This window comes from Dipodomys merriami, unplaced genomic scaffold (assembly GCF_024711535.1).
Source record: "Dipodomys merriami isolate MVZ:Mamm:240054 unplaced genomic scaffold, mDipMer1.0.p SCAF_27, whole genome shotgun sequence".
Lineage (NCBI taxonomy): Eukaryota > Metazoa > Chordata > Mammalia > Rodentia > Heteromyidae > Dipodomys > Dipodomys merriami.
In genome coordinates, this window is record NW_027204159.1 from 4,693,409 (window position 1) to 4,712,087 (window position 18,679).

At 38.5% G+C, this 18,679-nt stretch overlaps 1 protein-coding gene across 3 annotated transcripts in view; it reads right to left on the bottom strand.

Moving 5' to 3' along the window:
- Epb41l4a (erythrocyte membrane protein band 4.1 like 4A) overlaps positions 1-18,679 on the bottom strand; it is a 237,591-nt gene that overhangs the window by 132,734 nt on the left and 86,178 nt on the right. For all 3 annotated transcript variants that reach the window (XM_070036044.1, XM_070036043.1, XM_070036045.1), the window contains one exon: positions 13,392-13,496. In XM_070036044.1, coding sequence (XP_069892145.1) covers positions 13,392-13,496 — 105 coding nt within the window. The remainder of the gene's footprint in view (positions 1-13,391; positions 13,497-18,679) is intronic.

The window sequence follows — 18,679 nt, forward strand, 5'->3', positions numbered from 1 at the left end:
ACCTGTACTCCTAGCAACTCTGGAGGCTGAGATCTGAGGATTGTGGTTCAAAGCCAGCTGGGGCAGGAAAGTCCGTGAGACTCTTATTTCCAATAAACCACTAGAAAACCTGAAGTGGCGCTGTGGCTCAAGCAGTAGAGTGCTTGCCTTGAGCTGAAGAGAGCTGGGACAGCACCCAGGCCCAGAGTCCAAGCCCCCAAGGACAAAACAACAACAACAACAAACTAAGCTATTTCTATGTATAGTGACAATAAACAAAGGCCTATCACTCAAGCAATCTACAGTGGAGGGAAAACAACAACAACAACAAACTAAGCTATCGCTATGTATAGTTACAATAAACAAAGGCCTATCACTCAAGCAATCTACACTGATAGAGGGAAGATTACAGGTGGACGTCATTTTTCAGCATAAGTAGTTTCCTGTTGGATCTTTGGTTCCCTGTGGAGTATTACTGGTCCCTATAACTCTTTCACCCATGGACCCTAGGACTACCTTAGGGGTTAAGGGAATCAACAACAGTGGCAATAGATATTAAAGTCTCACCATATGCCAGGCAATACTGTATAGACACTTTACCATTACTCCTTCATTGAGTTCTCTTAATCTATGATAGAGGAACTATCACAATTATGATGTAAAATGAAGAAACAAATGCTGAATAATTAAACAACTTGCCCAGAAGTATACAACAGCAGATCCAAGGAACTGAATTTCTTCTATCTTACTTCTAGAATTTGTTTGAATAGAAATGTATAATTAATTTTAAGATTATTTCTCTCAACTATCAATTCCTCTTTCCCTAATTCATGCCAATTCACTCTGACTCTGTGAAGATACCTAATTTGGTGACCCTACTAGCTTCCCCCCCCCGCCCCGCCCCAAGGCTGAGGACCGCCTACTAGCTTTTTATTGTCTCTTCCAATGGTTCCCCTCAATCTGTGCTCTCACTACAACCATGACCCATTACAGTTCTTTAATTTCAATCATCCTCAGTTTTCCTATACTTCCTTTCCTCCATAATGTCCACAAGGGTGAGGAAGACACTGATCTAACCATAACTTCCCTCCTTCCCATGCAGGCACATACCTCAAGGCACAAATTGTGTTAGTTTTTCCTCACTCTGAGAAATCACCTGAGAAGATTAACTTAAGAGAAAGGTTTATTTTGGCTCAAGATTTCAGAGATTTTAGTTCATGCCAACACTGGTTTCACATGACAGTAAGTGGGTATGCTGCTTACCTTATGATTTGATACAGCTAGGAGGGAGATAGAATACATAGAGCCTTCAAAGGCATAACACCAATGGCCCACTTCCTCCAACCAGGCCAACTTTCTTATTAATTCACCAATTAATCCATTGATGAAGTAAGCATCTTCACTTACTTCATATAAAAGGCCAATCATTCAACACAGTGGCCTTTGAGGGGGACATTTCATATTTCAAGTAGAACAGTTGATAGCTCACTTTAAATTCATTATGCTCTTGGTATCACCCAGAATCCTTTTCCATTGTATTCTCTCACTTGCCAAAGTTCTTTGATTTTTTCATCCTTAAACCTTCAACATCTCTTCCTTTCTCACTCTCAGCTCAAGATCTTCATTATCTCACTGCGACAAGGGAAGCAATCAGAAGAGAATATGCCCAAGCCTAGTCCCCTCTACCAGCATGTATCTGTGCTACATCCTGCCCTCTCTATTCAGGAACAAGGTACAATAATTTTCGGACTGTATTATCAAAGTTTCTGTTCCTACAAAATCACTCCTGGCTGAATGTGTGATGTTATTTTCCCCAAAATAAAAAGGCCTTTGACTCTCATATCTGCCCATCTTACTTATATACTTTAAAAGAAATCTCTATAAGACTTTCATTCCTCTTAAATCTATTTTTTAATTTGAAAATTTCTATTTTTAAATAAGTTTTTTTAATGTGAAAATACTGTATAGAGGGGTTAGTTACATAAACAAGGTAATGAGTATATTTCTTATCCAGCATTGTTGCCTCCTATTTGTTTTTCCACTACCATCCTGTCCCTCCCACCTCCTCAACTACACCCCCTCACCCCCCCAACCCTCCACCCTCTCACCTCCCCACCCCGCCTAAATTGTAAAGTTTGTTTTTTGACATAGTGTCTTGTACATCTCATTGTTGCAATGGGTCCATCTGTATCCCTATTTAGACATTTTGTTTTTTCCCTTCCCCTCCCCAAATTATACCACCATCAAATACAGTGAAAACAGGGGTTATACCATGGGGGAGGGACATACAAAGCAACAACCAAAAAAAAAAAATCACATGGTACCTTATAAATACGTTAGAAACAATAGCAAGAAAGAAAAAAAACATTTGTGTCCCTATCTTGGGGTTCATTTTGCTTAACATCATCTTATCTGACCTTTTCTGTTTGTCCTAGACATATACTAGTTATTGCAAATAAGGGAAACCATGGGACCTATGTTTCTTTGGGCCTGGCTAATTTCACTTAATATAATTTTCTCCAAGTCTTTCTATTTCCTAACAAATGGGGGTGATGTCATTCTTTCTAATGGAGGCATAGCATTCCATTGTGTGTGTGTGTGTGTGTGTGTGTGTGTGTGTGTGTGTGTATCACATTTTCTTGATCCATTCATCTACTCTGTGTGTGTGTGTGTGTGTGTGTGTGTGTGTATCATATTTTCTTGATCCATTCATCTACTGAGGGGCATCTGGGTTGGTCCCATTTGGGTAAATGCCCAAAAGTGGGATTGCTGGGTCAGAGGGGAGCTCTATGTGGAGTCTTTGGAAGAACCTCCATACTACTTTCCAAAGTGGTTGAACAAGTTTACACTCCCACCAACAATGCAGTAGGGTTCCCTTTTGGCCACATCCCCTCCAGCATCTGTTCTTATTAGATTTCTTGATTATGGCCATTCTAACTGGGGTGAGGTGGTATCTCAATGTTGTTTTGATTTGCATTTCTTTTATGGCTAGAGAGGTTGAACATTTCCTCCTGTGTCTATTGACCATTCTTATTTCCTCTTCAGAGAAGTTTCTCTTTAAGTCTTTAGCCCACTTATTTATCGGGCAGTTGTTGCTTTAAGGATTTGTTGTTGGGGGATTTAATTTTTTGAGTTGCAAGTATATTTTAGATATGAGACCCGTGTCTGTTGTATGGCTAGTAAATATCTTCTCCCAGTACGTGGGCTTTCTATTGATCTTGCTAGCTATATCCTTTGTCATGCAGAAGCCCTACAGCTTCATGCAATTCCATTTGTCCAACCTTTCTTTGATTTGTTGTTTCTGGGTCTCTATTAAGAAAATTTCAGCCTGTACCAATGAGACCTAGGGTTTCTCTTATTCTGTCCTGTAATGTTTTCAGGGTGCCTGCTTTGACTCCAAGGTCTTTGATCCATTTGGAGTTGATTCTGATACAGGATGATATATAAGAATCTAGCTTTAGTTTTCTACAGGTGTTAAATCTACTTTTATATAGACTGAACAGCCCTTTACTCCAAATACTTAAGACCAGCTAGGTGCAGTGGTTCACACCTATAATCCCAGCTACATGGAAGTGTAGGTAGGAGATAATGGTCAACCTGGCAAAGTTAATGAGACCCTATATCAAGAAACAAACATGCCAGTCATACCTGTTCCAATCTATGGAGAGCTGTAATTAGGAGAATCTCAGTCCAAGACTATCCCCAGTCAAAAAACACAAATCCCTATCTGGAAAATAGCTAGCTAGTTAAGAGACAGCTAGATGGGCTAGACATGTGGCTCAAGTGGTAGAGCATGTGCTTAGCAAACACAAGGCCCTGAGTTCAATTCCCAGTGCTTATAAAAGAAAAAAAAATCTGGGGGTAAAGGGGTGGGATGCTTACATACTCAGAAATCTTGGGGATGAAACCCAAGCAATCTAAACACAAAATCTATTTATATACACACAATTTAAAGGTAGTTAGGTCATAATACTTTAAATACTTTTGAGCGGGTTAAGCATCGGAAAGCAAAGATATTGCTCTCAGTCACCTGTTTGGCTCCGCACTTATGTTCCACTGAATCATTTCATTACATTTGTACATAAGTACTTGACAGTACATGGCTTACCATTAACATAGTAAAAAAAAGAATGTTCGAGAATCTGGGCAGCACTAACGTATTGCCAGAGCATTACAAAGCTCCTATGCTGATAAATCTAATAACAGATGTAAAGACTTCACCTTCACACACTGTAAATATTTGCCACAGGCTTGGGAGGCAGCTCTCCCACCTGCTTCTCCACCTACCTACCTCCTACCTCCACCAGGCTACACTTTACTAGCTACTCTTTATCTCATGAAGCCAGGAAGGATAGATTGCCTAAGGCTCACACTTCACAACAAAGCCCTCACCAGAAGATTGTCTACATACTGACAACTGCCAGACCAGATGGTTCTCTTGAATCCAACTGCCACCTTGACATTTCCACTTAGATGCCATTAGAATCTCAGACCTTTTGTGTCTAAAAGCAAGTTTATGCTTCCACTCCAACATCCCCTCCCCCACAAAAAAAATCTTTGCTCCCCTTCCATCTCCCCATCTGTCTAAATAGTACAACATTCTTCCGTAAGCACCAAGCAAGATTTTTTTCATCGTCAATCTCTTCCATCCATCAGCAAATCCTGTTGGCTCTGTGTTCAAAATATAAACAGAATCTGAAAAAACATTATCTTCACTCTTAGACCTAAGCAACATTAGCATTTTACACCCTCCTGGATCTTTGTTTAATAGTATCTCAGCATCTGTCTTTGTATTGGATGGAGGTGTCAGATTAATTTGTTCTTTTAGTCAGTATATTTTAATGCTTCGTTTCTTAGGGCAAATAAAAACCCTAAGAAGGCCCTCCATGGTCTGTCCCCGTTCCCTTTCCCTCCGGTTGAAAGGAGGCAGCAGAAAGGACCTTAGGAGAGTACATGGGAAGCTCGAGGGCCTTCAAGATGGCTATCAGTCAGAGCCTCGTGGAAAGCAGAGAGAAAAGCGATTTAATTGTGCAGAGGCAGAAAATTTAGCAATGCTGTAGCCTGTGGCAACTTGTGGGGGAAAAAGTACCAAATGAACTGGATGATCTAGATAAGGAAATTTCTAAGCAGACTGGTTCATTTTGCTGCCTACAATGAAATGCAAGAGGGGTGAGATAAGCTTTAAAAAAATGTTAAAATATAAAGGAGCCAGAACTTCCTGGTTTTCAAAATGAAACTTTCTCATTCCTTATCTTATCAGAAGGTAAACTAGGATACCACTAAGAAATGGCTTCTAGGCAGATTGAATTCAGGTCTTTCAAAAAAAATTATGCAATTATAAAAATCCTTTATTAAATCTTCAAAAAAGAGTTAGTGTTGAGGCCTCATAGAATCTTTCAAAAAAAAAAAAACAAGAGGTCTTCTAGGAATCCTAAGTGCATTGTTCCTAAACAGCAAACAATTCCTTAAAGGGAATCCAAGGTATAGCAAAGCCTATTTCAAAGCCACTTATCAATTTTGACTTTGTCAAATAAAGCTGAATAAAAATCACTTCAAAAAGAAATCCACAAAATTTATTTTAAAAGTGATACCAGACTGGATTGAAAGAAACCAGAACACTACAGACTAAAATGAAGCCTCTGAACTCTGAGTCTTCATCACACAGAAAGGCTAAGAAAACCACTCAACTACTTTTTATGAAAAAGAAGGGAAAATCAGAGAATAGGACCTAGAGCCAAAAGCAGGGTCAAGCATCACACAAATAACCCCTAGGTAGTAAGACCAAGCTCTAGTAAAAGAAATGGCTACATGTATTCTGGTAGACTCAAACCACAGGTATATACAAATATGGTGCTGGTTTAAAACAATAAAAACTAAAATATCAAAAATAAACTACATGGAACTAGCAATGTCCTACAATTTTCCTACTATGGTTTTGTTCATCATTGTTTCCTCATTCTTTTTGTAGCATCTTGTTCCTTTCCTTAGTTCACATGCCTCTGGTTCAAAAGGGACTGTAATCTAGGAGCTGAACTTGAAGGAAAGTAACCAGAGTCTCATTTGATGATATGCCAGACCTCAAGTCTGCATCCAAAACCCTACACTAAATGAGAATTTAGGAAGGCCAAGGGAACAATGCATTTTACATGTATAAAAAATATAAATAATTTCTGACCAGAGGACAAACTCTCACACTTTAAAGCATATCTTTGAAATAAATCAACACTATTCCTATCAAAAGGTGCTGAGTAAGCTTGGCACCAGTGGTTCATGCTTATAATCCTAGCTAAGGCCAGTTAGGGAAGTCCATGAGATTCATCTCCAATTAACAAGCAAAAAACCAGAAGTGGAGTTCTGGCTCAAGGGGTAGAGCACCAGCTTGATTGAAAAAGCTAAGGGACAGTATCTAGTCCCTGAGTTCAAACACTATTATGTGCGTGCATGGGCACACACGGGTGCGCACACGCACACACACACACACACACACAAAGTGCTAATACTTTCCCTCTTTAAATGTGCACTGGCTTTCACTTCAAATGATCCTGTCTGACAGCTGAGATCCTGTCTGACTGACCCTCCATCCATCCTTCTTTCCCACTCGCTTTTCTTCAGATTCTAGTCCTTGAAACCCAACCACTACATTGTGAGGAAGCCATACAACAACATGGAACCTCATATGTCCTGAAAGTGTAGAAATTAAAATACACAGATAATTAAATTGGTTTGTTTAAACTCTGTGTCCTAGCAGCTGAAAGTAACATAACTGCAGCCACCCAAGTAACTTGCCACAAGAGAATGGTGCCAACCCTAGGGGCTGAAAAGCAAGCTTGGCCTGCTCAGTACCTTATCACCCAACTCCAAAGCACTGGAACTGCATGGCCAGCACAATGGCACATGGCAGCCTCATCTCTTTTTTTTGCATTTATAGTCTCTTTCTCCCTCATGACCTGATCTAATCTGGTGACTAACAGTTTAGGAACTCCTAGCACAACTCTTGTACCTCCTAGGACCCCAAACTACCCATGTCACATCTCCACTTAGTTGTCTAAAGGACATTTTAAACTTAACACATCCAAAACAGAACTGTTAATACTTGATTCCCCAAAGACCAGTTCCTCTATCCGACCCTATCTTCTCATCCTTAACCTTCACTGCCTATGTAGGCTACTAGACCCACAGAAATAGAGACCCTTCCCTCCTCCACTTCATGCCCCCTTCCTTACTGTCATCAAGCACCACTAGTCTTTCCATTCTAGAACTGTCCCTGCTTTAGGGCGACTGTGCCAGCTATTCCCTCTGCCTGCCATGCTCCTGTCATCGCAGAGAGGCCTTTTCTGATATCCCACTAGAAAAAGCCTAACAGTCACTGTGATTTATCAACCTAATTTCAGTGCACTCATCACTACTTGATCTTTGAACGTGTACTTACGATCTGTGTCAGCCCTGGAAATAAACTCCTTCACACCAGAGACCTTGCCTCCTGTTCACCATCATATTTGACTTCCTGAAACACAGAAGCTGCTGGATTCAATGGAGATGGGAAATAGCAAATGCTCATCTTTCCTCATAGTCCAGGCCAGGAGCACTGATGAGAATTGGGATCTTACACTGAAGAATTTTAAATAAGAAGCTTTCTGAATAAATGCCCTCTATAAAATATTCTGTAGCCCAAAAGACTGATGACTACCTAGAAGAAAAAAGCTAAGTTCTTACAAACCATGAGCTTTTTCAAAGCCTATCTCTTTTCAGTCACAAGGCAAATTTCAAAATTTATAGCCCACAATGGAAAATGGGTGTTTCACTCTCCTGCACCCTCAAAAAAAGCACCAACTCAACTCTAAACAATCCTACAGCACCTCTCTCACTGGGATAGGTCCTATGAAAAACATACAAGCTAGTTACCTTAAACCTATCACATACAATATATCTAAAATGTTATACAATTCAAGATAATATAAGCAATATTCCATAAAATATATGTTATTAGTAGCCTTGTTCTATTAATATAGTATCACTAGTTAATATTCATGAGAATTATTCTCTTATGGTTCAGAGTAGATCAACACTAGTAATCAGAAATTTATTTTTAAAATTCTGTACTTTTAAAAAACTAGTTCCTTATGATAACAAAAAAAGTCTATAATAATAATCTCTTCCGCTAGCCACCGACCAATTAACTGTCTGAAATTCTATCTTTTATACACATGCTGATTTAACCTGGAAGAATGACAATCTAATCAAATGTTCACACTGAAGAAATCAACAAAGTAATATTGCTCCCAAATTCTTCTGTAACGAGGATGATGTGGAACATAGAAATTCCTTCAGGTGTCTATTTCATTGGCAAAAGATAATAAGCATACTTATCTTGTTTATATATATATATGTATGTATATATATATATATACACACACACACACATATATAGTGTGTATATAGTTGTGGAACATAGAAATTCCTTCAGGTGTCTGTTTCATTGGCAAAAGATAATAAGCATACTTATCTTGTTTATACACACACACACACACACACACACACACACACACACACACACACACACACACACACAGTCTATATAGTCAGACATGTATATGGACTGATGTTTCAATCAGACCTGACAGTTTTGTTTTTAAAGTATTGTATAACTCCATGTTTTCCATTGTTCATCCTTTAAGCCTAGTTTTAGTTATTAAAAAAAAAAGTAAAAAGGCATGGAGTGCCATTAGTTGAAGAAAGACCTTTCTATTCTGGATTAAATTTACCTACTAATCTCCCTTAACCAGAAAGCAACAAATTTATAAAAATGATAGGAAAAAATACTTCATTAAACATGGTTTTTAGAAAACTCACTAGTGTTTATTACTATCAAGCACCTGAGAGGGGAAAGAAAGAAATAAAACAAGAACTATATAAAGAATTAAGTTCAGCCGGGCGCTGGTGGCTCATGCCTGTAATCCTAGCTACTCAGGAGGCTAAGATCTGAGGATCTCGGTTCAAAGCCAGCCCAGGCAGGGAAGTCTATGAGACTCTCATCTCTAATAAACCACCAGAAAACCGGAAGTGGCACTGTAGCTCAAGTGGCAGAGCGCTAGCCTTGAGCTGAAGAGCTGAGGGACAGCGCCCAGGCCTAGAGTTCACCCAGGCCTAGAGGACCACCACCACCAACAACAACAACAAAAAAGGATTAAGTTCAAAGTGTGTTGTGGAGCTGCCTTAGGACTCCAGCTCTTTCATGAGCATTTTTGAATCTTTATCAAAATCAACATATACAACAAAGAAGGTAAAGACTAATCAAAACATGCTTTTTCCAGGTGCTGTGGTAGAAAAGTGTGCAATATAGCAAGCAGCTTGGCAAGTGCTGTGGGCAGGTCCCCCTTAGCACTTTTCAGAGTTCTTTCCAACAAATTAGCTCTCCAAATCACAACATCTCACATATTGTGACCAGAAGGTATAAGACCCTTTTCTGAACAAAGAATACTTTTCTGGTCTTTCTAAACACTGTTATCAACTATAGAAAAAATAGAAAAATGTATTTTATTACAAATACCACTTAGGATAAGCAATTCTTTAGAATCATATGATCCACAGACATCCAGTTACCTGCAACACTGTCTCAGTTATACAGGTACCTGTGACAATGCACTTCTTCTATTACACTCTGTACTATACTACCTGTTAATAGATAAGAACATACTAAACAGCACCTCATAGTTACTGCACTATCATGAACACATCCTTGTAATCCCACACATTTCCAAGTTAACCTCCAGGCATATAAGAAAAGCCTTTCCTTTTCTTTGTAAAACATAAGCACAATCTGCCGATAATGTCCAACAGGAGAAGCCTTTCCCAAGAGAATCAAGGCAATAAACTCAAAGCAAATGTTGTATTGGAGGTACCTAGGAAAGTACCAAAAACTGTCTTAGCTGAGAGACCCAAAGGTTTTTGGCATATAACAGAAGGAGCTTAAGGAATTGAATGATCTTCCTTATTGGAACTCCTTCCTTGTCTACTTAAATAAATAAATAGTGCTTACATCTATAGAAAGAGGCAGAAAACTACAGCTGAACCCTATTTTACTCCAAAAACACAGTACATTTATCCTGAGGAGATATGGACAATTGGATTAATTAAGAAAAAAAGTTCTATTCATCTCATTAATTTCTCAGAAGTAGAAATGTGGCTCAAGTGGTACAGTACTAACCATGAGTGAAAAAGCCAAGCAAGAGTACCAGGCCCTGGGTTTAAGCTCTTATACAAAATAAAAAGAAAGTTAAAAAAAGAGGGAGATGTATTTTTAATAAATACTTGCTTTTTATGTCTAAAATTTATGAAAATGTATAATACTTTTCTGTTCTAATTAATTACTTGGTAACAATCACACCTAGACTCAACAATTGGTGTGTTCAGATTTCAAGATACCAAAATTTAAAAGCTGTTTATATGAATGACATTTTATGCATAAATATATTTTACTAGTAAAAATTTAAGATAAAATTTTATGGAGAAACTACAATAGAAATAAAAGTTTAAGAACCAAAAGGAATAAAGTTTCAACCAGCGAGGCCCACTTACATTATTTCTAATACCGTATAATCTACAGAGTTTTCACATATTCTGTTTTGGTCCTGTAACAATCCTGAGAGTTGGGGTAAAAGATAGTTTATTCTCAATTTACAGCTAAGTGTATTGCTATGATTTGGATATGGTCCATGTTACACCAAGGGTTCATGTGTTAAGAGTGTGGTCCTCAGAATGGCAGTATTAGGAGCTGATGCAGAAGCTTTAAAGCTAGTGGACACTGCCCTGGGAAGGAATTGATATAGTTCTCCTGCAGCCTTTATTAGTTCTCTCAAGAGGTTGTTACAAAGGAGCAAGCTTGACTCCTCCCCGGCTTTTCCATGATGCCATCTACCAAAAGGTCCTCACCAGGGCTGAGCCGATTAGCAGCACTGTGCTCTTCAATCTCTAAGACTGTGAGTAAAATAAACCTCTTTTTTTTTAATTTATTATGTACCTTCAGGTATTTTACTATAGTAAAAGTGAACACACACACACACATACACACACACTTCAGAAAACTAAGTGATTTGACTCATTCATTAACAAGAGATATAGGACCTAAATCTTTGTTTTGACTACAAAGGTAGCTAGCTATCTGTTCCATACCATCACATCCCATTTATAATAGCTTTTAAAAACCTCACACTAATTTCAAATTCGCCAATTTGTGTGTGATTCAATTCTCAGCCTACGGTTCATAGATCTCACTATCCCTCTCCCATAATAAAGAATTCAATACACACATCTGGAGAAGCATATGTCGCTCTAATTACAAAGAAATCCTGATCATGGGCAGCAGAAGATGGATGATGTTATTACTAAGGAAAAGGAATAGTGTTTGAGGCCTAATACAAAGAACCCAAACAATAAAGCTTTACAATTCCATCTAACAAGCAAGAATAAAATTCTCCCTCATCTACCCATGAGTATTAGTTCCTATTGTAACAAACTGCCATAAACTTAATGGCATCAAAGAACAAAAATTTATTATCTTACACTTATTAGAGGTCTGAGTCTAAATCAAAACATAGGCAGGGCTGCCCTTCTAAAGGATCTCCGGGAAAATCAATTCCCTTGCTCTTTCCAGTTTCCAGAGGGCTGCCTACATTCCTTGGCTCAAAGGCCTCCTTGCAGTAATTGCACCACTTTAACCTCTTCTTCCACTGTCACATTTTCTGACTCTCCAGACTTCCCCTTTCACATTCAAGGACACTTGTGTTTTCACTGCTAAATCTTTCCAGGAAAATTTGGCAAACTGAATAAGATCAAGAAACTGTATTTTTCTCTGCTAGGATAAGTATTATTTATAAAATGAGTGTAATTTAAGGTATCTACTAGAACCTTCAATTTAATCTTTCAGTATGTATTTATAGTTATGCTATAGTGGCCTGAGACCTACATGTGATAGAATTCAATCAACTTGTCAATATGTATCTGTTCCTTTTCTTTGAAATGTGCACTCATGACTATTTCTGTCTATGGAAGCACTACCTAATACTCCCAATTTTTACTTTTTCATTTGTTTTCTGGTGAAATCTTCCTGGGAGATAACATTATAGAGCTAGCTCAAGAAAAATCATAAGTACACTATCAACAACTTTCTTCTTTCCTGCCTCTTCTCATCTTAGGACATGTCTTAGGCCAGAGCACAAAGACACCACTCAGAAAATATATTTCTCACTGAACACACCTCAGATGACCCAGAGGATATAAGCACTGATGAAGGAAGAAGAGGAAATATGTATTTCAACAGCAGCTGCACAGAATAAAAAAAATAAAAGGCTAAGGGTATTACCTTAAAATATGGTATTTCTAAGGTAAATATAGGAGTATTTTGTATGATAAGGCTGTGAGTGTCTGAGGTTAAGGGATTTCTCAGGCTAAATCAAAAGTCTCATTAAAAAATGTCCTTTTCATTCCTCAAAATCATCAGCTCCCGTCTTTTACGTATTATGAATTTTTTAGTATCTCTACCATTAGAACAGATAGAAAGATTTTCGAGACACCCTATAAACAACTAATATCAGAACTCAAAGATCACCTGTACTCCACTCCCTGCAGATAGAAAGATTTTCGAGACACCCTATAAACAACTAATGTCAGAACTCAAAGATCACCTGTACTCCACTCCCTCCATCAGGCTCAGGAACAAAAACTCCTACTTGTTTTTATTTTTAACAGCTCAAACTATTTTTTAAACTTAGGTGGTGCTTTTATTTATTTTTTACTTTATACTTATTTCTTTTTTTAACCATTTTCTTTCTTAAAAGGTAATGAGGTAGCCAGGTGCTAGTGGCATACACCTGTAATCCTAGTACTCAGGAGGCTGAGATCTGAGGATCACGGTTTAAAGCCAACCTGAGCAAGAAAGTCCATGAGACTCTTACCTCCAGTTAACCACCAAAAATGCAGAAGTGGAGCTATGGTACAAAGTAGTAGAGTACTAGCCTTGAGCACAAAAGCTCAAAGACAGCACCCAGGCCCTGAGTTCAAGCCCCATGACCACCATCAACAATAACAACAAAAATGGTAATTGTCTAACCACCTTCTTCCTGACACATGTGGCAACGTATTCAGTCCTCCTAACATCACAAATGGAAAGTCACTTACAAAAATAGAAGCTAGATACCTTCTACAAAGGGGACATCATACAAGAAACTGAATCCATCAACTCTACAGACTTGTAAGCAGGAGGGAAGGAGAAAAATAGAGCACAAAAAAGAGGTTTGAGGTTTTCAGTCATTTTCAGTTATAAAGAATCTAACCCCCTAGAACCACATCCAGAAAGCCCAGAGATAAAGAGTGAAATTTATAACCAGAAAAATGTAATATAAAATCACTGGACTCACCGTCTGATGGCTTCTGTCACAGTAACGCAGCCCAAAATAATCTATCTCCATGAGATTTATGTGACGGAATACATGGTCAAGGACAACAGAACCTTTCGTTGACTTCTGCAAAAATAATTCACAGTTGTTGGTTGTTGTTGTTGTTGTTTTTTAATTTAACAAGTGTCTTGTCTTTCTCAGTGAGCCACATCACAGGGCTTGTGTTTTATTAGTTTCTCTCACAATGGACAGAATTGTATTTTACCATGGTATTCTCTGTAGGTTTTTGCCTCAGTTCCAAAGACAAATGTGGTTTAAAGCAAAGAGTATTAAAGAAATTGCTTTAGCAAAATAATCTTAAATTACAGTGAGTGTTAATGTAAGCTTCTTTTCTTAAGGGATTACATATTATCTTCGAGACAGAATTCTTCTTCAAATAGAGATAATCCTTTTATATGAAGAATATCTACCAAATTAATCAAATACTGCTGTTGTTAAAAGTCCCACAGTTTTTCCATTTTTAGAAAGCAATTTTCATCTATAACATTATTCTTAGAAGTATCTAATATAGACTATATACAAAATTTAAAGAATACTAGACAAAGCTTTAATTTTCTCAAATAATAAATGCATAGATTAGACTGCTTCCGTTTATGTTCTGAAAAGCCCTTGTACGGATATTTCGCTAGATCTCTTTCACCTAACTAGAGACACAAACAAAAAGCTGACATCTACTTAAAAAGTCAATCTCTTTTCTCCATTTCTCACTATGTACACAATTCCTTAAGACTCTCGCAGATGGGTCCCAATAGCTGGTACCTGCAATCCTAGCTAGCTACTCAAAAGGCCAAACCTGGAGGATCAAGGTTTGAAGCCAGCTGTGCAGAAAAATCTATCTCAATCAGCAAAAAGCTGGGCTGAAGGCATGGCTCAAGTGGCAGAGCAATAGTCATGAGCAAGCAAACTGAGTTATCTTGACACCCTGAGTTCAAGCCTTAGGTACTGTCAAAAGAATGAGGCCAGGGGCTGGGAAGGTGGCTCAGTGGTAGAGTGCTTGCCTTGCATGCCTGAGGCCCTGGGTTCAATTCCCCAGCACCACATAAGCAAAAAAGAAAAAAGCCGGGAGTGGTGCTGTGGCTCAAGAGGTAGAGCGCTAGCCTTGAGCTGAAGAGCTGAGGGACAACGCCCAGGCCCAGAGTTCAGGCCCCATGACCGGACCAAAAAAAAAAAAAAAAAAGAATGAGGCCGGGCGTCGGTGGCTCATGCCTATAATCCTAGCTACTCAGGAGGCTGAGATCTGAGGATCGAGGTTCAAAGCCAGGCCTGCCAGGAAAGTCCGTAAGACTCTTATCTTTAATAAACCACCAGAAAACCAGAAGTGGTGCTGTGGCTCAAGTGGTAGAGCCCTAGTCTTGAGCTGAAGAGCTGAGGGACAGCGCCCAGGCCCAGAGTTCAAGCCTCATGATTGCCAAGAAAAAAAAAAAAAAGAATGAAAAAAAAAGAGAGAGAGGAAGGGAGAGTGGGAGGGAAAAGACTCATGCATACTCACAACTCTGGGATGATCCCACAACCATATAGGAAAAAATATTTTTTATCATATGATATCTTAAGCAATAATTATTCCCACACGTGAGCAACAGTCAAGTATGTATCTACAAGTTTGTACTTAAAGTACATACCAAACTGACCTTGAAAGTGATACATTTCAATGGTGTGAATACAGAACAAATCAGACCTTCCCTTTCTTTTTTCCCATTACTGTCAGATGTAAACAGGTAGCACAAGTCCCCAAGTCATGCATTGTAGCAAGACAACAAAGGCTTTTGTTCCATTGTATCTTTCCATACAGAACTACCATTATTACATGCTTACATATATAGGGGAGCACTCCATACTACACTGCTTATAGAAAATAGATTGTTAACCTAAGGGAAATGCTTTAATTAAATGTATTATAAAATGGTTGATACACAATGATAGATGATCACACCTGCAAAAGATAGTTTTGTTACAAATCCCATAAGTATTTTCTTTTCCTTAAAGTCATGATTAAATTTAATTCCCTTTTCAAGATTGCTGAACATGGGCTGGGAAGGTGGCTCAGTGGTAGAGTGCTTACCTTGCATGCATAAGGCCCTAGGTTCCATTACGCAGCACCACATAAACAGAAAAAGCTGGAAGTGGCACTGTGGCTCAAGTGGTAGAGCCTTGAGCTGAAATGCTGAGGGGCAGTGTCCAAGCCCAGAGTTCAAGCCCCATGACCGACAAAACAAACAAAAAAAAGATTGCTTAACAACTTACTGAAAAACAAAAAAGGCCTTCCATGGTGGACTGGATATTTTCTGCTATAGTTAGAAAAGTCTCAACTGGTCAATGTCTCTTTTTAAAATATTTTTATTGTCATGATAAAGGTGATGTACAAAGGGGTTACAGTTACATAAGTCAGGTAAAGAGTCCTTTTCCTTTTGGACAATGTCACCCCTTCTCTCACTCTCCCTCAGTTTTTCCTCCCATCCCCACCGACAAGTTGTATAGTACATTTTCAACATAGTAGTCAATGTCTCTTTGTGCTCTGTCCCTGTGTATTTCTCCAAGGTAAAAATATGGGTATGAAGTTACTCACTGGAAGAACACGTGCTTAAAATTACTCTGGGCACTGCCAAAAGGACCATCACAATTCATTCACGGGACTATATCCTCCTGTCCCCGGCAAAAAAACACTTGGACTAAGGGACAAAGGGGAAGGGGACTATTTTATTTTTTTATTTTCTTAACTATAACAAAAGCAATGCTCTTTTATGTGCTTACTAGCTAGCCAACTGCATGTCCCAGCATGTGACCTAAGCATTCCCTAACCCAAAGTTTATGAGCAAATGCTCCTGCCTCTTTTGATAACTTACACAATTTTGTTTAGTATATTTAACTGTACTTCATTTAGAAAGTATTTTCGTGTTTAGGATAAAGGCCTAACTTTATTTCCTTATGGATACAAAACTGTGCCACCATTTCCTGACAAGACCATCATTTCTGTTTGGTTCAAACAACTTTATTATTTACTAATTACCCAATTTACCCCCCATATTTTAATAAATTTACTTCACTATTTTGTGTTTAATAACAATTTTCACAATTATCTTTGTCAGTTCTTAGACATTTTTCTCAAAGAAACTTTTAGAGACAGCTTGCCAGTTTAATAAACAGTTCTATTGGGAATTTGGAATTTAATTGGACTGGCAGATGGGATGACTAGTAGGGGATGGGAACACTACAATATTTACCAGGTAAAATCTATGCAGCTTTTTCTTCTATGTTCCAAGGGAATTTTATGCTTTTTTTATGTAGCTCTTTTCAAATTCCAATTAGATTTTATAACAGGCAAAATTTATAAAATTCCCTTTCTTGACTAACGCTGTCCAGTTATCATCTCTGGAACCTGTGGCTATGATGAAATATCACCCCAGTGGTAGTATTATGTTAGATGGCACATTGACCTTACGATAGGAAGGTTATCAGAATAAGCCTAATCAAATCACAAGGGCTCCAAAACTCAAACATTTTCTACAGTAGAATAGTTAGATAGGGAAAAAAAATCAAAGACATTTAAAGCTTAAGAAGTTTTCCACATGTCCATGCCACTGGAAAGAAGGAAGGATCATCTGAAAAGCAATGTGAGCAGCCAGACAACAAAAGCAGCAATGTGAGCACAGCTGACAGCCAGAGAGGAAAAGAAAATTCAGTCCCAGATCACAAAAATGGGATTATGCTAACCACCTGAAAAAGATTGGGAGCAGATATTTTTCCCCAGACTGGTCAGATAAGAGACAAGTAAATTTACATCTTAACTTAGGTGGTCCCTCCCTAAGAAGAGAACCCAGGGAAATGGTGTTGTGGCTCAAGTGGTAGAAAGCTCACCTTGAGCTGTAAGAGCTCAGAAACAGAGCCAGGCCCATAGTTCAAGCCCCACGACAAAGGAAGGAAAGAAGGAAGAAAGGAAGGAAGGAAGGGAGGAAGGGAGAGAGGGAGGGAGGGAGAGAGGGAGAGAGGGAGGGAGGGAGGGAGGAAGGAAGGAAGGAAGGAAGGAAGGAAGGAAGGAAGGAAGGAAGGAAGGAAGGAAGGAAGGAAAGAGAAAGAAAGAAAGAAAGAAAGAAAGAAAGAAAGAAAGAAAGAAAGAAAGAAAGAAAGAAAGAAAGAAAGAAAGAAAGAAAGAAAGAGAAGGAAAGAAAGAGAAGGAAAGAAAGAAAGAAAGAAAGAAAGAAAGAAAGAAAGAAAGAAAGAAAAAGAAAGAAAAGAAAAAGAAAGAAAGAGAGAGAAAGAAAGAGAAGGAAAGAAAGAAAGAGAAGGAAAGAAAGAAAGAAGGAAGGAAAGAAAGAAAGAAGGAAGGAAAGAAAGAAAGAAAGAAAGAAAGAAAGAAAGAAAGAAAGAAAGAAAGAAAGAAAGAAAGAAAGAAAGAAAGAAAGAAAGAAAGAAAGAAAGAAAGAGAAAGAAAGAAAGGACGGAAGGAAGGAAGGAAGGAAGGAAGGAAGGAAGGAAGGAAGGAAGGAAGGAAGGAAGGAAGGAAGGAAGGAAGAAAAGAAAGAAACAAAGAGAAAGAAGGAAGAGAAGGAAGGACAGAAGGAAGGAAGGAAGGAAGGAAGGAAGCAAGCAAGCAAGCAAGCAAGCAAGCTGGGCGCTGGTGGCACGCCTGTAATCCTAGCTACTCAGGAGGCTGAGATCTGAGGATCTTGGTTCAAAGCCAGTCCAGGAAGGAGGGGGAGGGGAGAAAGGAGCGGGGGAGGAGGAGGATCCAGCCATGTTATTCTGGACTTCTGGCCATGAAACCTGGAGAGAGTAAATGCTTAAGCCACTGTGTATGTGGTAATTACTTCTGGGACAATGGACACTAATACAGACTTCAGTCTTAGGTGTTTTGTAGTTTTATTGATATTACAGTGTCTGTCTATTGCTAATATAATATAAAAACACATTTGTCTTATTTCCAAACATCTTGTTAATCTCATTAATTAAACCAGTCTATACAGTGTTTCCATATAACCACATTTTCTGTAAGAGTTCTTCCTTTACAAGACAACCTCTGCATATTACTGCATTGGCTAGGATCTCAAAGAGTCACTGATAGCTGTGAAGGTGTACATCCTTCTCTCCTTGTATACTTTCACCAAGTATGATAACTATTGCTTTATATATTCTCTATCAAATAAAAGGCCCTTCCTAGTCTGCTTTTTCTGTCTTTTGTGTCAGTTTGTAATCAAGAATGGATAATCATTCTGCTGAGTGTTTTTTAGAAGTCTGACACAAGTATACAATTTTTG